At 38.5% G+C, this 26,938-nt stretch overlaps 1 protein-coding gene across 1 annotated transcript; it reads right to left on the bottom strand.

The window, feature by feature from the left end:
- CD200R1L (CD200 receptor 1 like) lies at positions 1 to 26,538 on the bottom strand. Its single transcript, XM_032299093.1, is given in 7 exon segments — positions 1 to 855; positions 857 to 914; positions 6,897 to 7,145; positions 7,239 to 7,556; positions 9,207 to 9,272; positions 14,505 to 14,573; positions 23,023 to 26,538. Coding segments are annotated over 7 exon segments (894 nt in total). The 5' UTR covers positions 23,087 to 26,538; the 3' UTR covers positions 1 to 785.
- Positions 26,539 to 26,938: the final 400 nt, after the last annotated feature.

Below are 26,938 nucleotides of genomic sequence, written 5' to 3'. Positions count from 1 at the left end.
TTTATGAAGAAAAGAGGTTTAATTTACTCACAGTTCCACATGGCTTGAGATGTCCCAAGAGACTTACAGTCACAGCAGATGGCAAGGGGAAGCAAGGCATGTCTTATATGGTGGCGGATGGGAGAGCGAGCAGGGGAAACTGCCACGTATAAAACCATCAGACGTTGTGGAAACTTTCTCACTGTCACGAGAACATCATGGGGGAAACCGCCCCCATGATCCAATCACCTACGCCAAGTCCCTCTCTCAACATGTGGGGATTACAATTTGAGATGAAATTTGGCACCAAACCATATCAGTAACTATCACATCAAGTCACAGAAGTTAAGATAGACTTTGAACATGAAGGCTTACTGCAAATGGCTGCTTTTTTGTGATGTCTCAAATATAAGTTGACTTCCGGCTCCTTCGACTTTCATTCTTTGGGAGGAAAAAACACATAGAATATATGATTAAGCAGGAATGAACACAAGCCCTTAACAGAGAAATTTGACAGAAACATTTGAGAAGCCCCAGAAACTTTATTTCCCCCAGCACATTCTCAAGCTGTGGGCTAGGCCACTTCTCCTAGATCAAAGCCACAGAGAAGCAGAAGTCCTTGCCCCAGTGCTGCAGGCACATCTGCCTGGGCTGTCAGTTTTACTGATGCCTTCACATTAAAGAAGGGGCTGGAGGGAGAATACAATATACCAAAAGAGTGTCAAGCTTTTCCCAGTACATTGTAAACTCAAAATGTTACAATGATTTTTTTTTCCTACTGTGTCTTGCTTTTCAGGCTGCAGTTCCTACCTGACATCATTTATCCTCTGGAAGAAAACAAACCCCGTGATGACCAGAATCACCACAAAAAGAGAGTTTCATATAAAGAATGATCAGTAAGGAGAACAACGCTGGAGATCCTGAGGTTCTGAGACCTTTAAACACAGACAGGGGTAAGAAATTATTTCAAGGATTCTTCTAATTACAAATTAGAGCTAATCATTTTAAAGAACATTTTAAAATATTCTTAAGAGTTCATAGACTGTCATAACCATAAAAACTAAATTACAACTCAAATGTTACTAATATATTATTCTTTCCTGGCAGAACTTAGGAACCATGCTTGTGTTTTGTACATGGTAGGTTTCTGACAAATGTTTTCTGAGCAAATAAATACACACTACGCATTGCTGATACTTTCCAATTTTATAAGAAAAACAATATGTTTTCCCCAGTATATTTCAACTTCCCATGCAAATATTAGCCTTTGAAAGAACATTACTCAATATTTGGGGTATGATCTATTAACACTTTCCACACAGTGAAGTGATTTTCTTACTAAGTTGATGTAACCTCTTTAGCAAGGTGTTTTAAGTCTTCCTACTTTCATTTTATTTATCTGTGAAATGGCCCTAAGAATTACTGCAAAGATAAATCAAACTAATTAGGAACATCATTCTTTTTTTTTTGAGATGGAGTCTCGGACTGTCTCTCAGGCTGTAGTGCAGCGGCGAGATCTCAGCTCAACCTCCACCTCCTAGGTTCAAGCGATTCTCCTACCTCAGCCTCCTTAGTAGCTGGGATTACAGGCACACACCACCCAGCCCAACTAATTTTTGTATTTCTAGCAGGGATGGGGTTTCGTCATGTTGGCCAGGCTGGTCTCAAACTCCTGACCTCAGGTGATACCCCCGCCTCAGCCTCCCAAAATGTTGGAATTACAGGTGTGAGCCACCACGCCCGGCCAGGAACATCATTCTGAAATCTTTTATTCTATGAAATTGGCCAGCTAGGCTGGGCATGGTGGCTCATGCCTGTAATCCCAGTGCTTTGGGAGGCCAAGGTGGGTATATCACCTAAGGTCAGGAGTTCAAGACCAGCCAAACCAATATGGCGAACCCTGTCTCTACTGAAATACAAAAATTAGCTGGGTGTGGTGGCATGCACCTGTAATCTCAGCTACTTATGAGGCTGAAGCGGGAGAATCGCTTGAACCCAGGAGGCAGCGGAGGTTGCAGTGAGCCGAGATCATGCGACTGCATACCAGCCCGGGCGACAGTGCGAGATTCCGTCTCAAAAAAAAAAAAAAAAAAAAAGAAGAAAGAAATTGGCCACCTAAAGAGTGTGTGAACTCTAAATACAAGTCTGACTCCTGGCTCCAAGAGGTCATTCTATCCTGTTAAATAACCTGCTCAAAGACTAAACTAGAAAAATGTCAGATAACCCTAGGCATTATGAGGAAATAAGAAAACAATATGGTTACAGTCCTCAAAATATCTCACAAACCAACTGGAGAAGTCAGATCCATACAAATGAAAAGACAACTTAGATGAAAGAAAAATAAAAGCTCAAGACCCCAATTCACTATGCCAAATGGGAAAAATTAAGCTGAAAGCTGAGTCAGGCAAGCAGCTGCCTTTCCTTTTATTCCTCAGCAGAGAGCTACAGATAAAACGTAAATTTCTTCACAAGTAGTTACTCTGTGTTCGCCTCATCATAATTGACTATCCCCCTACCTGCTCCGTTTTTCTTACATCTGAATTACCATACCCTTCCTCTTTCCCCTCCAGTGCCCTTTTACCCTTTAAATATTGAAGCCCTCAAAGTCATCTTTGGAGAAAGGCACAGATCACCAACTGCTTCTCTGATTCTGGGTTTTTGTTTGTTTTTTGTTTTTTTTTTTTTCAATGTGTGCAAATTGTTCTAAACCTTGGCAAAATAAACTTCCAAATTAATTGAGACCTGTCTCTGAAATGTTTCAGTTTAAATGTACAAGAGAGAAAACAGTGCTGGATGAACTGATTATAGATTATAAATTACAGATTATAAATCATCTAAGGAATAAAAACATTTAATCAACTCTAACAGGGAGGTTGGGGGAGGCAGGACTTGAACTGAGCCTTGCTAGTCTGCAGGATTGAAAAGGTTAAAAGAAGAAGGACTTTTCAAGATAAAGAAACAATTTGAGAAAAGTTTAAAAGACTAGCTTACCTAAGTCATATTTAGAGCATAGAATGGAATATATAGAGATGAATCTGCAATGATTTGAACCTACTTCTGCAGTTACTTGTATTATGTCAGGTACTGTGCCAGACTTAATGAATACAAAAATAAAAGAAGTGGTTCTAACTCTCAAGGACCTTACACTGTGCTGAGAGTCACAGAAGTAAGTGGTTGTAATATAATAAGAAATATATATTTGGTCTTTGTCTGCCAGTTCCTGGCACAGTTCCAAGGATTTTTCCTAAACTCCTTGGAAATTCCACAGTGATCCATCTCTTGTATGTTAATGAGATAAGTGGTGGCTGGGCCTTCAGAATGGGGCTGGTAATTAGAAAGACCAAGGTATGGTTAGAGGGTTGAAACTCACCCCCTACCACCACCCTCCCCTTCCACTGACCTCCTGGGAGGGGAGAAGGGCTAGAGATTGAGCTCATAACCAATGCCCAATAATTTAATCAATCATACCTGTATAATAGAGCCTATACAACAACCCTACATGACAGAGTCTGGAGAGCTATCTGGGTTGGGAGATTTTCCCAGCTGGTGAACACACTGAGGGACTGGGAGGTTGGCACTCCCAGAGTCATCATGGAAGCTCTTTCCTCCATACCTTGCCCTATGCATCTCTTCCTTTTGTCTCTTCCTGAGTTGGATACTTTATAATAAATCAGTCATAGTAAATAAAGTACATTCCTAAGTGTGAAAATAAGTAATTTAAAAATCCAAGCTGTTGGTACTTTAAAATATTTTGAGCCTTAACAGAATACGATTATGAGACCTGAACAAGCAGCTATGACCTAGGAAGCCATAACTTTTGTTTCACTCGTTGTGCGTTAACCTTTTTCCTTACCTACCCATCCCTTTGGAGTCTGTGTTACCCGAATAGCTATTCTCAGACTCTTGCTTAAATAAACTCTTTTAAACTGGATTCTGATCCTTTTGATTATATCAGGTTGACATGAGTTCTGTGAGCCACTTTAGCAAATTATTAAACCTGACAAGGGAATGATGGGAACTCCCTGAATTTATAGCCAGTTGATTAGAAGTTCAGGTGGCAACCTGGGACTCGTAACAGATGTCTGAAGTGAGGAAAATCTTATGAGACTAAGCCCTTAACCTGTGCAGTCTGTGCTAACTCCAGGTAGTTAGTGTCTGAATTGAATTGTAGGACACCTAGTTGGTAGCTGGAGAGTTGGAGAATTAGTTGATGTAGGGAAAAAAACACACACATTTGGTGTCAGAAGCATTGTGAATGAAAACAGTGTCGAGCAGTCAATTACACGGCTGGGGAGATACTTTGACAGAGGAATGCATAAGCATTCTGTGAGCACAGAGGCGGAATAGCTAACTGAACTTCAAGGCAGGAGAAAATCATCCCCGAGGATCAATGTCAAACTAAGTCTTAAAACTTCAACAGGAATCGATCAAATGCAATGGAAGAAGAGGGTACAGGGAAAGAAGTGCCTTATGGAGAGGTAGAAATTGTATGTAAAAGGGAACAGAGGAATACAAGCACTTAACACTTTTGAAGAACCTAAAGAGGTCCACATGCATGGGGTACAGAATAGAGAACAGTGAGACACAAGGCTAATGAGAGCAGCCGGTTGAGATTGTGAAAGTGTTTCACTTGATGTAAAGCAAAGAGATTATGTAAGTAGGAGAGTGGCATTTTAGAAAGGTCCCTCCAGAAACAGTAGAGGGGATAAATTGGAGGAAAGTAACCTGGGGCCAGGAAGGTTTGTTACACGGACATTATAATAATCCTGATGTGAGTTACTATTTGACCAATTAAGACAGTAGGGAAAAAGAAAAAGACCCAGATGTAAGAAAAAAATTAAGGTCAAATCAACAAAACATCGTAACTGGCATTGAATATGGGGATAAGAAAGAGAAATATTGTAGAATATTCTAACATTTCTAGCTTGAGTCATTTATCAAGATATACAGATGTAGGGCTCACAAAGGGGTAGTGGAGAATGGTTTCAGAAATACGTAAGTAGAGGTGCCCTTGATGCATCCAGGTGAAGCTTTCCAGTGGGAATGTGGTTTTGGTCATTGTGTAGCCAAGGAGAGAAATCTGAGCAAAACTATAGACTTGAGAGTCAGGAATTAGACAGTGGTTGAAACCATGGACATGGATGAGATTATTCAAAGAACAAAGGTACAATGAAGAGATGGACAAAGATGGAATACATAGAAATGTGACCATTCATGGGGTGAATAGATGAAATAAATCTATTTAAGAAAACAAAAAAGTTGACAAAGTTAAGAAAAGAACCAAGTGAGAACAGGAGAAAAACACATCAGAAGGAAGAAGAAACCATAACAAATACTATTAAAAAGCAAATAAATAAAAAATTAAAAACTATATTATATAAAATTATATTAGATATTTTAAATTAGTAATTATAATAAATATTACAAAGAAGCTAATTAAGTGAACAAAGAATGAAACATTTATATTTTATTTGGCATCTGAGAGATGCTTTTTGTCAGAGCATTTTCTCTGCAGGGAGACGCAAATGAATTAAGGGATAAATGTGAGGTGATATAGAAGAGGCAATAAGTGTAGACGCCTCTTTAAAAATAAAAAAATCTTGGATATGAGTAGAAGCCAAGAGTTAAATGTTTGAGGAAGTCATAACACCAAGTTTTTAGATATGAAAGAAAAATAGGCATGTTTTATGAGCAACTTTAGGAAAAAATGATTTAAGGAACAAAAAAATTAAGCAAAAGAGAAGTGAATGAAAGTTCCTAAGGAGGTAAAGGGGGACAAAGATTTAGAATATAGGTTGGATGTTGGTACTATAGAAGGGAAGATCAGATAATACCAAAGATAAATGCACTGATCCGTAGATAACATGTATGAAGTAAGAATTTAGACTTGATGGGAGATTGATCATGGAAAACACAGTTAAAGAATATATGGTTTCCTTTTGGGGTGATAAGTATGTTCTAAAATTGATTGTAGCAATGGTCACACAAGCATTGAAGTGCATGCTTCAAATGGGTGAATTGTACGGTATATAAATTAGATGTCAATAAAGCTGATGTAAAAAAGAAACATGAATGATATGAGGAAAAATTAATATAATTATGTTTAATATTAATTATAATAATTACAATAGGTAATTTTTATTAATAGGATACATATAATAGCCAACATTAATTAATATAAGGAAGTCTAGTGGCTAACATTTGCTGAGTATCAATTATGTAGTGGTGTATATTAATACAATTAAATATATAACATGTTTTTTATATATGTACTTTTATTTAATTAAACCAGTAATCCTATTAGGTGGGTCTCATTATCTTCATTTAACAGGTAAAGAATAATGAGACAGAGTTTTAAGTTCAAGTTCATATAGCTGGTGAACAAAAAGCCATGTTATGTGAAAGGCTTTGCTGCTAATCACGAGATTATCCTGTCCAAAACAATATAAAGATGTAGACCTTATCTTTTCATCTTTGCATCACCGGCTTCAAACTTATAAATAGCATTCAATAAGTATTTGGTGAATTAATTAATAGATTGCTTTTAGATGATGAGATGGGGGAAGAAATACTTGTGTCTTATTCAGAGTAACAAAGTGATAACTACTACAAGAAATAAAATCAGGAAAGAAATAACTGTCATTCTGGGCTATCTACTGAACAAAGATTGCTAAAACTATATAAAACTCTTGATATTTCATATCAAGAATTAATCTTAAAGTAAGAGTCTATATACCACAAATTTAGCAAAATATATTTTTATGGCTGTTCCACTAAAAGATAGATAGATTAGTTTTAGAGAATATTTTCAAACCAGGAGCTCAAGTTTTCTCACCTGGCATTTGATTATTCATAATTTTCTGTGGAAGAAAAAGTTGAGCATTAAGTTTACTCTTCTACAAGAAACAGACGCTTACCTGAATTCAACTTTATGAACTGACTTTTGTTGCCAGTCAAATGGGAGACAGGGCAGGTCACGGTAGACACATCGTGGCCCTCCCAGTGGCATGCACTCTTAACAGTCACTGTGCCATTGCCCCAGTATTCTTGCTCAGTGACACAATCCCCCTCTGGGATCCAGGAGATCTGTGCAGCTGGCTTCCCTGCAACTGCCTTGCATACTACAGTTCCATTCCTACTTTGAAACAGGGTCACTTCAGGAGTAACTGCAGAGAGGAAAGGGAAAAAAAGAATTCAGAGAGACACTTGCTTCAGTCACAAATCTGATGTGAAATACCACGATATATGATGCTCCTTACCTAACACTTGGAGGTGATATCCACGATGGAAATTCCCATCAGGTGCTCTCTTTATGCATCTGTAATACCCGTCATGAGTGATGGCCACTGGATGAATCTAAAGGGCAGGATTCTGATCAGGTCTAGAGACCCAGGTTATTCTCTCATCAGTACAGTTGTTTTCCTTGGTCTCATTTGTTTCTTTCCTGTAGCCTTTTTTACAGGAAGGCTGGCCTCTCAGGATTATTTCCCATGTTATTATGATCAAATATTTTAATGCAATAGGAGGGCAGCAAAGCACAGCATTTTTACCCATCAGTATAGGACATGAAGTGTTAACTGGATGCATACATGAAAGGAGAATGATAAAGAAAATCTCAATGAAGAACCTCAGGCGTTATGTTTATTCACAATAGTATATTACATGAAGTTATATTAGAACATAAATTTGCTGATCTTATTCCAGAAATATTAGGCTTACTTATGAAAATAACATTCACAAAATATAAATAATATGTTGAATCCAATCTAGAAATTAACACATTTTCTCCAGTTTTATGTATTATTAGAAAAACAGTATACATAATATTGTATTCTGAAATACAATAAAGTATTCTGAAATCAATTCAGGAGTTTTAATATCTAGAAACAGAGAAGAAAACAGAATTATAAATTAAACAACAAAGGCAGTGTTCTATATCTAATCTTTAGATGGTAGAGACTACTTTATTTATCATACAATTCATGTGCCTTGGAAGGGAAAGTGGAAAAACTGGTGATGTGATTGTCTCCTCCTTTGTTTTGGTGAGCACAAGAACATCAGTAACATCAAAGTTAAATGCCTGTCTCTAAGGTCGTTATTTCAGACAAGCATAAATATGGAAAGTTTATGGCTCTTTCATTAAAGGTAACTAATATGGCATTCAGGCTTAGCTAGCTGGACATTTTTTAAGTTTATTTTTTATTTAGTGAGAGCCATAGATCTTTAAAAAAAATCTATAATTTTACCAGCTGAGCCATCACATGTAAATTAAAAGAAATGCCTAGGAGCTCAAATTTTCTTACCTAGAGATGTTTAGAAATACATATTTCTAATTTAAAAAGTAGTGTGGCATATACTTTTTAAAATGCTTTATTTTCCTTTGGACATTTATCAGGAAAAAGTTTTATTGTAAGTTTGTGACATTGTCAAACATAGCCTTTGGATATTTTCCTTCCTTCTTATTTAGTCACACGTACAATACCAGAGAGTTCAGTGGTAAACTTTGCTGACAGATTTTATTTCTGTGTATTCAATACAATCATCAGAAGTAAATGTTTAAGTCAACCCTTTTCTGTCCATCTTTTAAAAAAGTAAAAAGTAAGCCATGCATCCTACACATCCTACAAGCATCTTCCAACATAGATTCTCATGCATTTCATAAGCTGCCACAATGTTTCCACAACGGATCAGGGTTTACTGAGAGGTAATTATTCTGCCAAAGTGTCTGTCACTACTCACCTGTAAGTTAAAAAGGTGAGTGTCAGAGATGTCATCACTGTCGCATAAGCAGAATCAGTTGCAGAGGGGCAAACCCTTATGTGGATGACGCTTGTTTTTGCTAAACCCTACACTTAATATCTCTCCTCTCCTGTTTTGGTGTTACCCATCTCTTTTGCAGTACTTTAACCCTTGTATTTCACAGTCAAATAATGATCACATAATTAGATACAGAAAGAGGTAGGACTTTAATGCAGACCTCAAAGGTCGTTAAATCCGCGTTCCTTCCACCATGCCACCTTAGCAAAGGTTCAGAGGCAAGCAAGAAGATGGCTTGTTTGGAAAACTAGAGACTGGGACATTCAGGGTCCCTCGTACCACAGCACTCAGATCAACATGTTCTTCGAGTAGTCACAAGGCTGGCCTCCAGCCAGGCCATCAGCTAATAATTCTACCGAAGTTCAACTTTCCATGCCTCAGTGTTGGCCACTACTAAGGAAGCATATTACCTTCTCGGAAAACTGTTGAATTGTTCCGTGTCATCTGCTTTTCATCCATACATGAACTACTTGAAACTTGAAAATAGTTACAGAAGAATAAATGAAATCGATTTTATGTATTCAGAATGGAAGCAAGTATTTCCCCACAAAGTCTTACTCAACATGAAGACAATTAGTTAATGATAACTAAAATTATATAAAAATCATTGTAAAACAGAAATTAGAAGTTATGCCATCATTAGAGGAAAAAACATGTTAACATCTTTAAAATTATGCTTATAAGCAATTAATAATGATTTCTCATTCATGAGACACTTTGTTTAGTCAACCAGTTTGTATGAGGTAACCATGCCTCCCCCCATTTCTCCTTTCCTAGCCAAGATTGGTCCACATGGGCATCTCACATGAGGTAGTCTAATTATACTTCTTTCTTCAAATGCTGGAGAGAGCATCTTTAAATGAAATTACTCTGCACATTTTTTTTCCTTCTTAAACTAACTCCTCTAAAAGAGTGAAAAAATTGAACACAAAACTGGAATAATTACTAACCAGGAAGTAGTTCTATAGACCTCTTGTTGCTAGTCACATGTGGCTATCATGAGGTCATGGTAGGCACATTGTGGCCCTCTCAGTGGCATGTACTCCCCGCAGTCACTGTGCCATTGCCTCAATATTCTTTCTCAGTGACACAATCTCCCTGCGGCGTCCAGGAGATCTATGCAGCTGGCTTTGCTGCAACTGCCTTGCACACCACAGTTCTATTCATGCTTAGAAACACTGTCACTTCAAGGAGAATTGCAGAAAGGTAAGGAAAAAGTGCTTCAATCTTAACATAAAGAATATGAAATTTAGAGAGACATTTGTTCCTTATCTAACACTTGGTAAGGTTAAAACTAGGTCCTTCGGGTCCCCTGACGGCCTAGGGGAATGACTGCTATAGTAATTCTCAAAGCGTGGTTTTCAGATGGCTAGGGATAACCAAGACCCTTTCAATGGACATTATCATGGGTAATATCTATGATGGAAATTCCCATCAGGCATTACGATTATTCACCTGTAATACCCATAGGGAGTGAGGACAACTGGATCAATCTGAAGGGCAAGATTCTAGTCAGGACTGGAGGCCCATGTTATATACTTTTGTCATTGTAGTTTTTTTCCATTGTCTCATTTCTATCTCTCCTGTAGGCTTTGATGCAGGAAGATTTGTCTCTGATGAGTATTTCCCATGCTGTTACCATCACACTTGTCAGTAGGATGGGATGGCAACAGAGCACAACTTTTGTATCCATTAGTACAGACAGTGAACTGCTAACTGGACAATAAGGAAAATGATAAAAATTTCTACATGTCAATTTCTTCCACTGGGTCTCATTTAAGGTCCCATAAAACCCTTCTTTCTCTTAATGGGTATTTTACCCACCCTGGATGTAAAAGGTTGGTTGGAAATAGTTCCGCTTGCAACTCAAACATTTGATACAAATGCATTTCCTCAAAATAACCATCATGCTTTGGCATGCAACAAAAATGCATTAAATGTATTTCCAGTTTCATCATGTAGAATATTTAAAAGATACCATATATAAGGCTTGAGATTTAATACATTAATAATTTTTACTGAATCATCAAGGACATTTTTAGGGAATGTGTATGTGTGTGCATGAGTAAGTGAAGAATACGACTATTGGTACAAGTTGGTGCCTGTTATGGGTTGAATTTTATATCTAAAAATTTATGTGTTGAAGTCCTAACCCTCAAAGATGTGACCTTATTTGAAAATAAAATCATTACAAATATAACTAGCTAAGTCAAAGTCATACTGGAGTTGAGTTAGCCCCTGATGCAATACAATTGGTGTTTTCATAAAACAAGAGCAAACTGGACACAGATATGGACACAGCAAAAGCTCCATGTAAGAATTGGAGGTATGCTGCCTAAGCCAGGAAATACCAGAAGCTAGGAGAAAGGCTTGAAACAGATCCTTTCATAGTGCCTTCAGAGGGAGAATGGCCCTACCAGCACCTTGATCTCGGTGTTTTCATTTCTAGAACTGTAACACAATAAGGTTCCATTGCCTCCACCTCTCAGTTAATGGTTCTTTGTTACAACAGCCCTAGCAAACTAATACAGTGAGTGCTCTGCACTTTATTCATGCTAAGGCACCAGTAATTTTAAACAAGAGTTCAATTGTACTATCAGGGAAAATATCAGTAGAAAGGCAAATAACATGGCTGTATGATCATCATTATTATTACTATTGTAACTCATTTTTACTGAGGGGACCCACTGAAAGGGTCTTGGTTGTCCCCAGCCATCTGAAAGTTATTCCCCTCATCCTTCATCAAAGGACCTATGATCATGTGTTTGGGTAACCATACCTGGGGAAAAAGGAATACAAAGATCTTTTGAGGGTTGTTTGAATACTAATCTGAATTGATCCTGATACCCAAGAACACAAAGAACACTAAGGGCCTCCTGTTAGAGTAGGAACATATTGGAATCAGGTAATAAAAGAAATCCTGGGTCTGGTTCATGTCACAGTAGACTTGCAAAGTCCACAGACTTATCCAGTTCAGTTGCTGAATAATTAGGACAAGCATACTTAGCAGCTTGCAGATCCTCTTGTTGGTTCCTTGATCTGTAAAGTAAGAACTATTATAATAGGACAGTCCAAGAGAAATCCCCTAAACCACCCACCTTGGCCAAGATAGTAAATAAATATTAATATTGAAGGCCTAAGGATGAGTCTCCTCTCGGACACTTAAAGTATACTAAAATAGTGGTTTCCATCATATCTCCTACTTAATTTACCTGTTCGATCCCTGCAAAACACTGAATGGTGAATTGCAGTAGGCCAGTGCAAAATTACCAATGTGTTAGCCTCAACTGCAGCTACTCTGCCACATAAGCTACCTTTACTAGCAATACTCCAGTTGTAGTATGCGGTTATCGATCTGGTAAATGCCTTATTTTCAATATTCATCAGAAAGGAACATCAAAAGTTTGTTTGTATTCCACAGGAGAGTAAACAGTATACAAACATGGTCTTGCCTTAATTTCTACTTTCATGTACCGTGTAATCTAAAGAGATCTAGGCTGTCTAGGCATTCTACAGAAACTATCACATTGGTCTACTATATTGATGACATATCAATTAGATCTTCTGAGCAAAAAGTGAGAGGTATTATGAATACCTTAGTCAATCACATGCATTCCAGAGGTGAGAAATAAATTCTATGAAGATTCAGGGCCTGAATAATCAGTAAAGTTTTTAGTGGCCCAGTGGTCTGAATCCTACCATGTATCTCCTCCCAAGAAAAGGACAAATTATTTAACCTTACTTCCTACCACTGAGTAGAACAACACTTGGTTTTGGAGGCAGCCTGCTGCATATTTGAGATTACTGCTCTGATCCTCTAATAGGATGCTAGTCTAAGTGTGTTCCAGACCAAGAAAGAAATCTGTAACAGGTCCATGCTACAGTACACCAACCCTGACAATAAGTTCATAAGATCAGGCAGATCTGTGATACAAGAAGATTCTGTGATAAAGATGCAATGCAGAGTCTCAGACAAGTCCAGTAGGACGGTCACAGTGCAGGCCTAGGGTTCTGGGGTAAATCCATGTCATCTGAAGCAGATAACTAGTTACCTTTTAAAAAACAGCTCATGGCATACTAGGGGACCCTGGTGAAGACTGAGCGTCTAATTATAGGTTATGAAATAATCAGGCTCCTAAAACAGCCTATTATAAGCTAGATACTATTAGACTCATCAAACCAAAAAGTAAGGTGGGCCCAGCAGCAATCCATTGTAAAACAGAAGTAGTACATTGGGGATCAGGCTCCAGCCTCAAGAGAACACCAGTCATTTGAGAGAACAAATGGTTCAGGCCCCCACTTCATATACCACTGTTATACGGTCATCTGTCTCTCAGCTCACATCTAAGCCCTCACTGTGAGTTCTCTAGGACCAAAACCCAAAGCTTAGCTTATGGACGAGTTGCCTCAGTCTGTGATATAAGCCAAAAAGTGGGCTGCTGCGGCACTGTAGCCCCATTCTGGTCTGGCCCTGAAAGACAGTGATGATGAAAAATACTCAAGTAAGAAATGATTCTGTAATAAAATAGATAAACTCATGAGCAGTGGCAAATAACCATTTGCCTTGTTTGGCTTGTTTCGTCAGAGACCTGGAAGAGTCAAGATTGGAAAGTAGAGGCTAAGAAGGTGTTGGGTAGAGGCATGTGGGTCTGCTTGATGGAGCACTGACACAGCCTCTTGCAGGCACAACTGAAATTTGGAAACAATAGCTTATGAAGATGGGATACCACCCTTTAGGATGTTGCTGTGTCCCCAGTTCATAGTTTAAGCTGGATCTGAGAGACAAGGAGTCGAAGTAGGGGTAGTCTCACTCACCGTCATTCTTCTGTACTGATACGTGGAATCCTTGCCTCTGCATTTACAAGTGAAATTAGCTTAGGAAATTTTTGTACACTAACTTTGTCAAGATTATATATCTGAGTTATATTTGTAACATTTAGAAAACATTTCTTCTTTCTCTATTCTATGGAAAAACTAAATGGCATAAATATTATCTGTTCTTTAAAGGCTTAAAATAATGTAAACTATTTATCTTACATAGCAATCTAAGGCCACACATTTTTTGGCAGTAATTCTCAATTTCTTCTGTGGTTCTGTATCTATTCATGCAGTTCTTCTTTTGACTTTATTACCACCCTTTCTACTTCCTTCCACTGTTTGACTGCAGCTTGACTTTTCAGGCTCCACTCTCACTACAATCCAGCATGCACACTAAACTCCTCCCACCCCAGACTATTTCTATTGACTGAACATTTTATGTGCCTTTCTACCCCGTACCTTAGTCCACAATGATCTCCTGGCCTCTTTTTTCCAACAATTTATGCTTTCTGAAATCCTTCCAGAGCCTGGGCAAAAGCTACTCTCTGTAATACACTGATTTTATATTATAGTGCTCACCTCATTCTACCTTGTAATATAATTCTGTGTCCTTGTCTATTTCCAAGACCAGAATATATAGACTACTTGAAGGTGCTGTAAGTTTTCTTCTTTTAACTTTTATTTTACCAAGCACATTTTTTTGTGCTACTAAGAAATCTACATGTTTGTTTTTTGTTGTTGTTGAATTAAATTGAATAAGTAGGTGGTATTCAAGCAATAGTGTGCAGAGAGTTATCTATTACAGTTGCACACAGGACAAATGATCATGTAAATGTTTCTACTGATGATCCAACCCTCCCATCAAACTGGTTATTAAGCGAGCATTTTACCTTCATTAAGAAATATTCTCTGGCTCTGCATTTCCGGTTGTGTCATCAGACAGGAATTATTATCTGAAGCTAGAAAACATTTACAGAAGAAATAGGGAGAAAATTAAGAAATTTTATTTACTGAAATGGACTGGAATCCCCTGATTTTGTATAAGATGATCACAGAAAACATTTCAATTCCTTAAATTAGTTAACAATCACACCAAAAATCACAGAAACCTCTACATAAATCAGCAGTGAGAACATAACCAGATAAATGCATATATGATAGGATTTTGACATTTCTTGTGCACAGTTATGAATAAATGATTCATCCAATGTTACTATAACAGATCAGCTCTACCAGTCTTTTGCCAGGCACACCCACTTCTAATCAGTGGAAGAGTTCAATGCAGGCCCCAAGAGTAAAGTTCCATTTCCAGAACTATTATAGAAATGATAGACAACCTCCTCTACTTAAAAAAAAAAAAAAACTTAGAAGTATTGGATAAACTAGAACAATTCTTTTTTCAAATGCATGGCTGAACTTGCAAAAAAAATGCTAAAGGAAACTTCTCAAGGTAAAAATGACAAGGAAACAGAAAACCACAAGATCATTTGCTGGTCTCAATAACATAAAGCCTTTTAAAAATAATTACTGAGATAAATTTAAATTTATTGTGATTTGTTTTATGGCTCATTTAATGGTCTGCCTTGATAAACATTGTGTGTTCACCTGAAAAAAGGTGTATCCTCTTGTGAGAGCTAGTTTTATGTGTCAAGTTGGCTAGTGTATACAATCATTCAGTCAAGCAAACACTAATTTCAGCATTGCTGTAAAGGTATTTTGTAGGTGTGGTTAATAACTACAATCAATTGATTTTAAGTAAAGGAAATTATTCTCAATAAAATAGATGGGCCTCACTCGATCCATTGAAAGGCCTTAAAAGTGAGGTTCTCCGGAGTAAGAAAAAAAATTCTTCCTCAAGATTGCAGCATTAGTTGCATTAGTTTCTGACCAAGAGTTTCCGGACAACCAGTCCACCCTATAAATTTCAAACTTATCAGCTTCCACAATTGCAACAATCAATTCCTTGAAATAACATACACACACACACACACACACACACACACACACACACTCATACATACACATACTTTCTACTCATTATCTTTCTCTGGTGGAACCCTGACTGATACAGATTTGGTACCATACGTGGTCCTCAAGAAACAGAATCATAAGGCTGAATTTTCAGAATTAGTCCTGGGTTTTCTGGAATTGGTCATCTAATCTAGTTAAATTTAAAAGCACTAATGACTGTATTTCTAGTGTTAGTGGGCACACTGAAAGTCCATGGCCATGAAGTAACAATGGAGATATGCAAAATGTCACCATTGGATGGGCCTAGTCAAATTCTTACAAAAGGCAAGGTCTGAGTTGTATTTGATACATTTTAGCATAAGGAGATTGGCTGGTTTCTCCTAATTTGCTGGGCAAATGGAGAAAGAAAAAGATGAGTTCAGGGCTTCAGATTCTCAAACTGTATGAGTAAACTGGAAATTTCTATGTCTGCCATGAAAGAACCCCCATCTTCTCAGCAAGGCTGAAGTTTCCAGAAACCAAAACTTATCCTGTAAATGGCTGAATGACAACACAAATTGAATTCCTAACCTGTCAGTGTATCTCTGCTACAGTGAGGTTATCGACTGGAAAGGAATGGGATCCTGAAAATTGGAATGTGAACATATAAGCAAAAGCCAAGGAAACTGAACATATAAAATCTCTAAAGTTTCCTAAGTCTTTGCCCATAGAAGCAGCCCTCCCACCCCTGTTTGGAGATGTTAACCGCCTGCTTTGCCTAAAGAAACTATAATGACTTTTCTTCAATTGGTTGCCTGAAAAGATACTTTCTGTTCTCAGGATCTCCCCCCTCACTCCTCTTTGCTTCCAGATTTATAACTAGACCCCAAAGAGTGAGGTACGGTGTGACCCACAAGGAGGTACACTACACACCAGAAGATCTATATGATTTCTCCAATGTATACAGTTATACATTTGGACAATACATACAGAAATGAAGATTAAGGATGTGAAGTAATGAAAAAGACAAAGCTGAACGAGGCCAAATTATTAACATGAACCCAGTAAGCAGAGATTCTAGATTCAATGCTGTAACTCCAGGCATTAGAAAGGGCTCTGTGTGTGTTAGTCAGTTCTGCCACCGATATCAAGAAATACCCAAGACTGGGTAATTTATAAAGAAAAAGGGTTTAATTGGCTCATGGATCCACAGGCTGTATGGGATGCATGGTGGCATCTGCTGCTGGGAAGGCCTCAGGGGGCTTTTATTCACGGCAAAAGGCAAAGCCAGAGCTGGCATGTTCATACAGCCAGGGCTGGAGGAAGAAGGTGTGGGTGGGGATGCTACCCACTTCTTTTTTTTTTTTTTTTTTTTGAGGAAGAAAGAGAGAAAGAAAGAAAAAGAATTAAAAAAAAAAAGAAAAAGAAAAAAAAAGAATAAAGGAAAGGAAGAAAGAGGAAGAGGGAGAGAGAACAGGGATGTTGCTTTATTGCCCAGGCTAAAATGCAGTCTAAAAATGGGTATGCCTGTAATTATGTTTAATAATAGAGACAGGAAGAAAATAATTAACAAGCAGCCAACCAATATTTCATTTAAACCTGTAAATACGTGTGATGTAGTACTGATAAGAGTGTATGTTTTGTGTATTAAAGTGAAGAGTTCTATGAATGTTAATTAAGTCTACTTGTTCCAGATCTGAGTTCAAGTCCTGAATATCGATGTTAACTTTCTGTCTCATTGATCTGTAAGTCTCCCACTATTATTGTGTGGGGGTCCAAGTCTCTTTATAAGTCTTATATATCTGGGTATTTTTGTATTGGGTGCATATATATTTGGGATCTTTAGCTCTTCTTGTTACATTGATCCTTTTATGTAATATCCTTCTTTGCTTCTTTTGATCTTTGTTGCTTTGAAGTCTATTTTATCAGCAAAAATTGCAACTCCTACTTTCTATTTATTTATTTTTGCTCTCCATTTTGTTGGTAAATTTTTCTCCATCCCTTTGTTTTGAGTCTTTGCGTATCCTTGCATGTAAGATGGATCTGGATGTAGCATACCAATGGGTCTTGGCTTTTTTTGCCTGTGTCTTTGGATTGGGGGATTTAGTCGATTTAAATTTAGAATTAATATCAATATATATGAGTTTGATGCTGTCATTTAATGTTGGCTGGCTGTTTTGCCAGTTAATTGATGCAATTTCTTGATTATGTTGATGTTCTTTATTTTTTGGCATTTTTTAGAAAGGCTGATACTGGTTGTTCCTTTCTATTTGTAGTGGTTCTTTCAGAAGCTCTTGTAAAGCAGGCCTGGTGGTGATGAAATCTCTGAGTGCTTGTTTGTTCACAAAAGATTTTATTTTTCCTTCGCTTATGAAGCTTAGTTTGGCTGGATGTAAAATTCTGGGTTGAAAGTTCTTTTCTTTAAGGATGTTGAATATTGGCCCCCACTCTCTTCTGTCTTGTAGGGTTTCTGCTGAGAGATCTGCTGTGAGTCTGATGGGCTTCCCTTTATGGGTAACCTGACCTTTCTCTCTGGCTGCCCTCAGTATTTTCTCTTTCATTTCAACCCTGGTGAATCTGGCGATTATGTGCCTTGAGGTTGGTCTTCTTGAGGAATATCTTTGTGGTGTTCTCTGTATTTCCTGGAGTTGAATATTATCCTGCCTTGCTAGGTTGGGAAAGTTTTCCTGGATAATATCCTGAAGAGTATTTTCCAGCTTGGATTCATTCTCTTCATCGCATTCGGGTACGCCTATCAAACGTAGATTAGGTCTTTTCACATAGTCCCACATTTCTTGGAGACTTTGTTCGTTCCTTTTTACCCTTTTTTCTCTAATCTTGTCTTTTTGTTTTATTTCATGAAGTTGGTCTTCGACCTCTAATATCTTTTCTTCTGCTTGATCAATTTGGCTGTTAAAACTTGTGCATAGTTCGCGAAGTTCTCGTGTTGTATTTTTCAGCTCCATTAATTCACTTATATTCCTCTCTAAATTATGTGTTATTTTTAACATTTCTTCAAACATTTTTTCAAAGTTCTTAGTTTCTTTGCATTGGGTTAGAACAAGTTCTTTTAATTCCCAGAAGTTTCTTATCATCCACTTTTTAAAGTCTGCTTCTGCTAATGGAACACAGTCTTTCTCCATCAGGCCTTGTTCTGTTGCTGATGAGGAACTGTGATCCCCTGTGGAGGGAGAGGCGTTCTGAGTTTGGGTATTCTCAGCCTTTTTAGGCTGTTTTCTTCCTTTCTTTATAGATTTATCCATCTGTGGTCTTTATAATTACCGTCTTTATAGTTGGGTTTCTGAATGGACGTCCAACTTGTTGATTCCCAGCGCTAGAATCTAAGCAACCCACTGTGCCAGTCGAAACAGCGGCTTTAAGATTGATGGTGCTTTTCTGACTCTGCACCAAGAACCGTCGCTCCAAGGCAGCGGCAAAACTGCCTCACCACCCTCAAGAGTCGCGCTGGAGATACACGTGGGGCTCCTCCGCTGGGAATCTCCTGGTGCATGAGCAACAAAAATTGGTCTGAAAGTGTGGTGTCCTCTCGTTCTCTGCGCTTTCAGTGGGAGCTACAATCCCGAGCTGCTAGTGATCAGCCATCTTGGATCTCTATTTTCACTACTAAACACTTCTAAACAACCAGATCTCGTAACTCACTCACTATCATGCAAACAGCACCGAGGCAATAGTGCTAACACATTCATAAGAACGCCACCTCCATGATCCGATTGCCTCCCACCAGACTCCACCTCCCACACTGGGAATTACAGTTAGACATGAGATTTAGTGAGGACACAGACCCAAACCATATCACTATTCATTTGTTTAGTGGGCCGAAACATGGACCAAATTGTGGTCTACGCTAAATAAAAATAAAATATCAGAACTGCTTCAATATATGGAAAAATTAGAGAGCCAGAGAAAAACAGTTCCAAAATCTGCATATAAGCTCACCCCATTTCTTGCTAGAATTCTAGCTAGAAAAACTTTGAAATTGTTAATACATGAGTGTTAATACATGAACAATGTCATTACATGAGTGTTAATACATGAATAATGCCATTTCTTTCTGGAAAACATGCTGATTGTGACAGATTATTATATAAATTATATATTTGATATTATTTAAGATAGATGGTTGTTGATTTGATTCTTAGGAGCTATTAGTATCACACAGTCCAAAGCTATTTCATAACCACAGATCTGCTCCTTAATCCTAGTCAGGGATATGGAGTGTATGTTAGTAATAGCAAGAGAAAAGAGGCAAAAATATATTGATGGCTTAATATGGTTTGGCTCTGTGTCCCCACCCAAATCTCATTTTGAATTATGATCCTGAGTGGCACCTGGTTGGAGGTGATTGGATCATGGGGTGGTTTCTAATGATTTAGCACCCTCCCCCTAGTGCTGTCTCATGATAGAGTTCTCACAAGATCTGCTTGTTTAAAAGTATGTAGCACCTCCCCACCTTCTGCTGGGCATTTGAAGACATGCTTGCTTCCCCTTTACCTTTCCACCATGATTTTAAGTTTTCTGAGGCCACCCCAGCCAAGCTTCCTGTACAGCCTCTGGAACAGTGAGCCAATTAAACCTCTTTTCTTTATAAATTAACCATTCTTGGGTAGTTCTTTTAGCATACCAGAGAATAGGCAGAGGTACAGCTCAAACCTGTGTGGAGCCCAGAAAATTTCTCATGTGGGGCAGGTGCAGCAAAACACAACCATATGCATCCATCACCATGGTTTGCCATCTTGCTCTGAGTGACTCTAACCCCTGCTGAGTGCCAGGCTGGCAGAAGGAAGGGCTGCCTTTCCCACAGGACTACTGTGTGTCTAATCTACCCTTGTGCACCAGCCCCATCCAAGGCCCATGCCTGGCCACTCCTGAAATAGGGTGCACACAGAATAGCCTCCATTTCCCCACCTGAGTATTTTGCAGCGGGCTGGAAGCAGTTTGACCTTCCCAGCACACCTGGTGCTCAGTCCTGAGGGGTCAGAGGATAAAACCATGCACTCAATCCCAACATCCAGCATTCAAGCACACCACCCAGAGGTATCAAGATGAGATCTGCTGCCTGAGTTCAAGCCAGGGTGGAGCCCCCAATCTCAGAACACTGAGAAGAGTGAGGAGTAGGTTTGTGTTTTGGCATGGTAGTTGGGTGTCCCTTTATCCATGAGACTGGTCAAATAAGGGTTTAGCCTATTGGTCAGCTGCAGCTTCTGCCCAGGGGATCTTCCTAGACAGGAAGAGAGAGTAAGCAACTTAGAAAACATATTTGAGGATACAGTTCTGAAAAATTTACCCAATCTTACTAAAGAGGTTGACATGCAAATTTGAGAAATTCAGAGAATTGCAATATACTACACAAGATGACCATCTCCAAGATACATAGTCATTAGACTTTCCAAGGTCAATGTGAAATAAAATCTTATAAGCAGCTGGAGAAAAGGGCCAGCACACTTACAAAGGAATCCCATTGGATTAACAGCAGACATCTCGGCAGAAAGCATATAAGCCAGAAGCGATTGGGGTCTATTTTCAGTATCCTTAGAGAAAAGAAATTCCAACTAAGAATTTCATACTCTCCAAACTGTGCTTTGTAAGCAAAGAGAAATACAATCTTTCCTAAGCAAGCAAACACGAAGATAATTCATTGCCACTAGGCCAACCTTACCAGAGATCCTGAAGGGAGTTCTAAACATACAAATTTAAGAACAATATCTGTTGCTACAAAGACACACTTAACTACACAGCCCTATAAAGCAACTACACAATCAAGACTCCAAAGCAACCAGCTAACAACATCACAACAGGATCAAAACTTCACATATCAATATTAATCTGGAATTAAACAATCTAAATGCCCCACTTAAAAGGCACAGAGTGGCAAGTTGGATAAAAGAACAAGACGTAACCATCTGCTGCCTTTCAGAGACCTATCTCACATGTAACAACAGAGACAGGCTGAAAGTAAAGGGGTGGAAAGAGATCTATCACACAAATGGAAGACAAAAAAGAACAGGGGTTACTATTCTCACATCAGATAAAACAAAATTTAAACCAACAATAGAAAAGGACAAAGAAGAGCATTACATAATGATACGGGGTTCAAATAAACGAAAATACTTAACTATCCTAAGTATATACATGCCCAACATTGGAGCACCCAGAATTAAAAAACCCCACATATTTCTAAACTTATGGAGAGACTTAGTGACTTAATAATAGCTGGAGACTTCAACATCCCACTGACATCATTAGATCATCAAGGCAGAAAACTAACCAAAAAATTCTGGTCTTAAATGTAATATTTGATCAGTTGGATCTAACAGACATTTACAGAATACTCCACCCAACAACCACAGAATATCTATTTTTCTTATCACATGGAACATACTCTGAGGTCAACCATATACTCAACCATAAAGCAAGTATCAGTAAGTTCAAAATATCAAAATCATGCCAACCATACTCTCAGACTACAGTGGAATAAAAATAGAAATCAATATCAAGAATGTCTCTGAAAACTATACAATAACATGGAAATTAAACTACTCGATCTTCAATAAATTTTGGGTAGACAATAAAGTTAAGGAAGAAATTTAAAAAGTTTGAAATTAATTAAAACAGAGACACAACATATAAAAATCCCTGAGATGCAGCAAAAGCAGTGTTAAGAGGAAAGTTTATAGTGCTGAACACCTACTTCAAGAAGTTAGAAAGATCTCAAATGAACAATCTAACATCACACTTAGAAGAACTAGAAAAACAAGAACAAACTAAACCCAAAGCTAGCAGAAGAAAATAAATTGCTAAAATCAGAGCAGAACTGAATGAAATTAAGATCCAAAAATCTATACAAAGGATCAACAAAACCAAAAGGTGACCCCTTGAAAAGATAAACAAGATCAATAGAGTACTAGCTGGATTAACAAAGAAAAAAGAAGATCCAAATAAATATAATCAGTTATGACAAAGGTGACATTACAATTGATCTCACAGAAATACAAAAGATCCTCAGAGACTATTATAAACACCTTTATGCACACAAACTAGAAAAATCTAGAAGAGATTGATGAATTCCTGAAAATACACAACTTCCCAAGATTGAATGAAGAGAAATTGAAAGCCTAAGCAGACTAATAAGTTCTCAAATTGAATCCGTAATTTTAAAAATCTACCAACAAAAGAAGTCCAGGACAACGTTTATGTCACAGAAGTTTAGTTTCACTTCAATCCCACCTTCCAATTACTGTGAATTCAGCTAGTCACCTAGTCAGTTATACCGTCTGGATAAGGTAACTCAGAAGGAGTTTTGCTGGAAAATGTACACATTTATCACTGCTGCTAGGACAAGTCAAGAAATACCTTATAAGTAAGTAGATCAAGAGTATCCTCATAATCATTGAAAGAAAGCTTTATTTTTAGCTGAAAATGTCACAGTATCAGACTTACCAGATACCATGATAACGATGGAGATCAGTAACATTGAAGCGGGCATCTTTCCCCACGTATGCATTTGGAGTAGTTTTCTACTTAAACATAAATCCACTTTAAATCAATCAACAGACAGTCTGTTTCTCTTGGTCACTTTTGTTTGTTCTCTTTTCAACAGGATTGCAAAACATGTTTCTTCATCATCTTGCTGATCTTTAACTTCTGCTTTTATTGCATATGTTTTTGACTGATTAGCCACTGACAGAAAGTGTTAGTGCATTTTGCTGAGTAATATACCAAAAAAAACAGTGCTTACTACTTATTGCTTCTCCCACAGCACTGAAGTAACAAGATTAATTATATAACAATTAATTTGAAAAGCAGCATTTTGAGAGTATAAATTACGTATGGTAAAATGAACATATCTTGAGTATACAGTTTGATGAATTTTTAACATATATGTGCACTCATCCAATTACTTCCAAAACCAAAGTGTCGATAATTTTTATTACTCAAAATTTCCTTTGTTCCCTCTGGGCTCATATCTTCTCCTCCAGAGATAAACACTACTTAGACTTCTAATAGCATTAATTCATTCTGACAGCTTTTGAACTTCACATACATGAAATTCTTTGCATAGTTTGTTAATGCTGTATAGCAAATTTTAATAACTATATCACAATTTATTCCTTTTTCTGTAAATTTAGATTGTCCCAGTTTGGGGCTAATATAAAACTAAGAATATTCTTTTTTTGTACATAATTTTTCGTCTATGTGTACATTCATTTTCTTGGATATATACCTAGGAATTAAGTCGTTGGTTTATAAGTGTGTTATAAGATATGTGTGTCTTTAATAAGTACTTTCAGTCATGAGTTGAATAGTGCACTCCTCACCAACATTTATTTGTTGAAATTCTAATCCCCAGTGCCTCAGAAGATGACCTTATTTGGAAATAGGGTCATTGCAGATATAATTAGTTAAGATGTGGCCATCCTGAAATAGATTGGTCCCTAATCCAATATAACTGGTGTCTTTGGTTTATTCTTTTTCTCTTCTTTTGCACTTCTTAGCTTCTTATGGTGTCCTTATAACAAGAGGAAAACTGGGTGCATACATAGGAACACCATGTAAAGACAAAGGCAGAGATCAGAGTGATGCTTCTTCTACAAGCCAAAGAAAACCAAATGTTGCCAGAAAACCATTGTAAACTAGGATAGAAGCAAAGATTCTTCCCTCCTGTTTTATGAGATTAAAGATTCTTTTGATGACAGGACCCAACACAAAGACTATCTTGGATAGATGAAAGGCAAACCTCTTTGTTACTTACAGCTCCAAACAAAAGACTTTTATGTAGGGCTGCACAGTGACTGCACACACGGACTGGGTAACAACACACTGGAGCTGTAGAGAATACCTTATATATGGCAATTGGAGCAGGATTAGGTTTCCTGAAAACCCTGTGCATAAGCTAATTTGAATGACTTCGCTAGCTCTGGGACATAGCTGTCTGTCAGATATTCAAATGGGGAGCTGACTAACCATTAGGGGCTCAAAACTGGGACTAAAAGGCATTTTTTTGACATGAAAACTAGTAAAAATTGACCTATTGATCTCCACATTAATGTTAAGCTTGATTACTTGACGTATTTGAGTGGCCTAAATTGTAGAGAAGACTTTTAGAGTAGTGCATACATTGGCCTAAATAGCATAAATGAATTTTATTATTTTTTCCTTAAAAAGGAGGAAAACAAGTAGGAGTATAAGGAGTCCTTGTAGCCTGGTTCATAACCAAGTTTCACATTGTATGGCCTTAGCCAAGAAAACAGATCTGGGATTTCCAGGATCTCCAACAATATACTAATTGAGTTAAAGTATGTTAAAACATGAGCTATATTTTTGTGTGTGTGATAGTAATCTCATGGTATATTCCAGGGTTCAAGGTGGCAGGTCCAACAATTACATTTTTGGAGAGTATGAAGTTAGTTAAGTAAGACGTATGTAAAGATTAGTGACGTTTGTGACCTAGGGGAAGAGGCAGCAGCTGTGGTCATGGATGCAGGGCAGGACGTTGCGGTAGCAAACTGGAGTGGACAGTGTCAGAGGAGGTAGTGAGCAATGGGAGGTCCTCTCTCTGGGGGGTTGAGGGGTGAACCCATATGTGGCAGTTACTTCCTGGAAAAACAAATAATCTCATTAATTATTAAAATGGCACAAAGACTAGTACACTCTACCAGATATTTCTTTAGGTGTGGAAGTATAAAGAGGTACATTTTGGCAGAGAATAAGAGTATGAACTAAGCAAATGCTAAATTCAGGGAATGAAACAATTTCTCTTATCAAAGGAAGTAAAATGATAAATGTTCTGTGTCCAATTTTTCAGCTCCTTAGGAAATCCAGCATATGTATGTTTCTGGGGTAGTGATCTCAGTATCCTGGGTGAAGTTGTTTCTGGGAAAAGGGGCAAAGTCATCTTCAAGGTCAAAGTTGGGCTGAAGCAATATAATCTATAATGTGAAACTGAAACTGGAACTGTGATATGGGACATCTTTTTCAAATGATCACAAACTTGAGTTGATTTGGGTCTTATTTTTGTGGCTCTATGGTATTATAATGAGGCTGAGCCACACGTGGAGTATGAAGGCAATGTTAGGCCTGGGGACTTGACATGCAAATATCATTTAAGTCAAGGAGTTTTGTGGCACACAGTTAGCAAAGGTGGGGTCAGTATCCATGATACTGCTGTAATGTATCAAAGCACCAGAACTGAATAGCATAATTAAAGCCTCAATTAAGTGTGGTTGAATTTAAAATTCCCAACAGCCCAAGCTTTTGAGTTATGAAATAGGTTTTGCTGCAAATAGATTTTCAGTCATGGATTTCTCCTCCAAGAGAGTCAACTAGACACAGCCAGGAGGAGTATCTTCTACTGAGAGACCCGGACATTGAAAAGGCTGGCACACTGCTAGCCTCTGAAGGCATTGAGAGCAGATGGAGGGAAGAAGATGCTGGGCTGAAGGAGGAGGAAGATGTGAACCCTGCACGGAACTAATGGAACACTAGAACTCATTGCTGGCCACCAACGACTCCTGCAAAGGGATGGGTTAAACAGGCAAGGAGCAATCCAGTTTCTGAAATCCCAGCAGGAGAAGACCTGGACCACCATAGACACTTGAATTGACAGAAAGACCTGTTTAGAAAAGTGATAGAAGTAGAGCTCCTGCTGGCATGAAGCCCAGACAGTTTGGTCTGGAACATCTGTAGTGAACCACTCAGCCAGGGTTACCCATACTCCTAGGCTCAACTTGCTCCCATAGGAGACTTGAACCCTAGGGGAACTGTTGGACCTTAACTCTGCAGGGTAATATTGCCCATGGGATGGGGCTCGTTTGACCTGGGCACCTCTTGGTCTGCTGGCCTCTCCCAGGGCTCCAACCTGGTGGCACCTGCTTATAGTGCAGCCACCAGGTACATTGGGGGCTCAGATCATAGCTCCTGCACTGGTGGACCATGCCTGACTGGCAGAGTGTTTGGCAGAACAGCCCCTGCAGTCACCTGCACCCCAGGTACAGGTACCCCAGAACACCCCAGCTCACCTGCACTCTCCCCCTACCTCCATAGGCTCACCTGTGTCATTTTGCCTGCACACACTCGCCCACAGCCACCCCCCCATCACCACATTACTTTGTTGGTGCACATGTGCACCAGGGGACCTTCCCTTCTCTTACCCACTAGCATGTGTGTGCACATGCACCCTGCTGTGCCACTGCTGCCAGTGTGAGTGCACCCCGCCTTCACCCCTTGCAGAGCAGCCATTGTCGTTGGAGCATTGGCGGGCATGGAGCACACTAGCCCTGCCCACACTAGCCCTGCCCCCACCAGTGACTACCCTGGGCTGATATTGCCGCCAGCGAGAAACTTTAGAGGGAGAACA

This window comes from Sapajus apella, unplaced genomic scaffold (genome assembly GCF_009761245.1).
Source record: "Sapajus apella isolate SASKATOON/1434 unplaced genomic scaffold, GSC_monkey_1.0 scaffold40, whole genome shotgun sequence".
NCBI lineage: Eukaryota > Metazoa > Chordata > Mammalia > Primates > Cebidae > Sapajus > Sapajus apella.
This window is presented reverse-complemented; position numbering and strand designations above follow the sequence as displayed.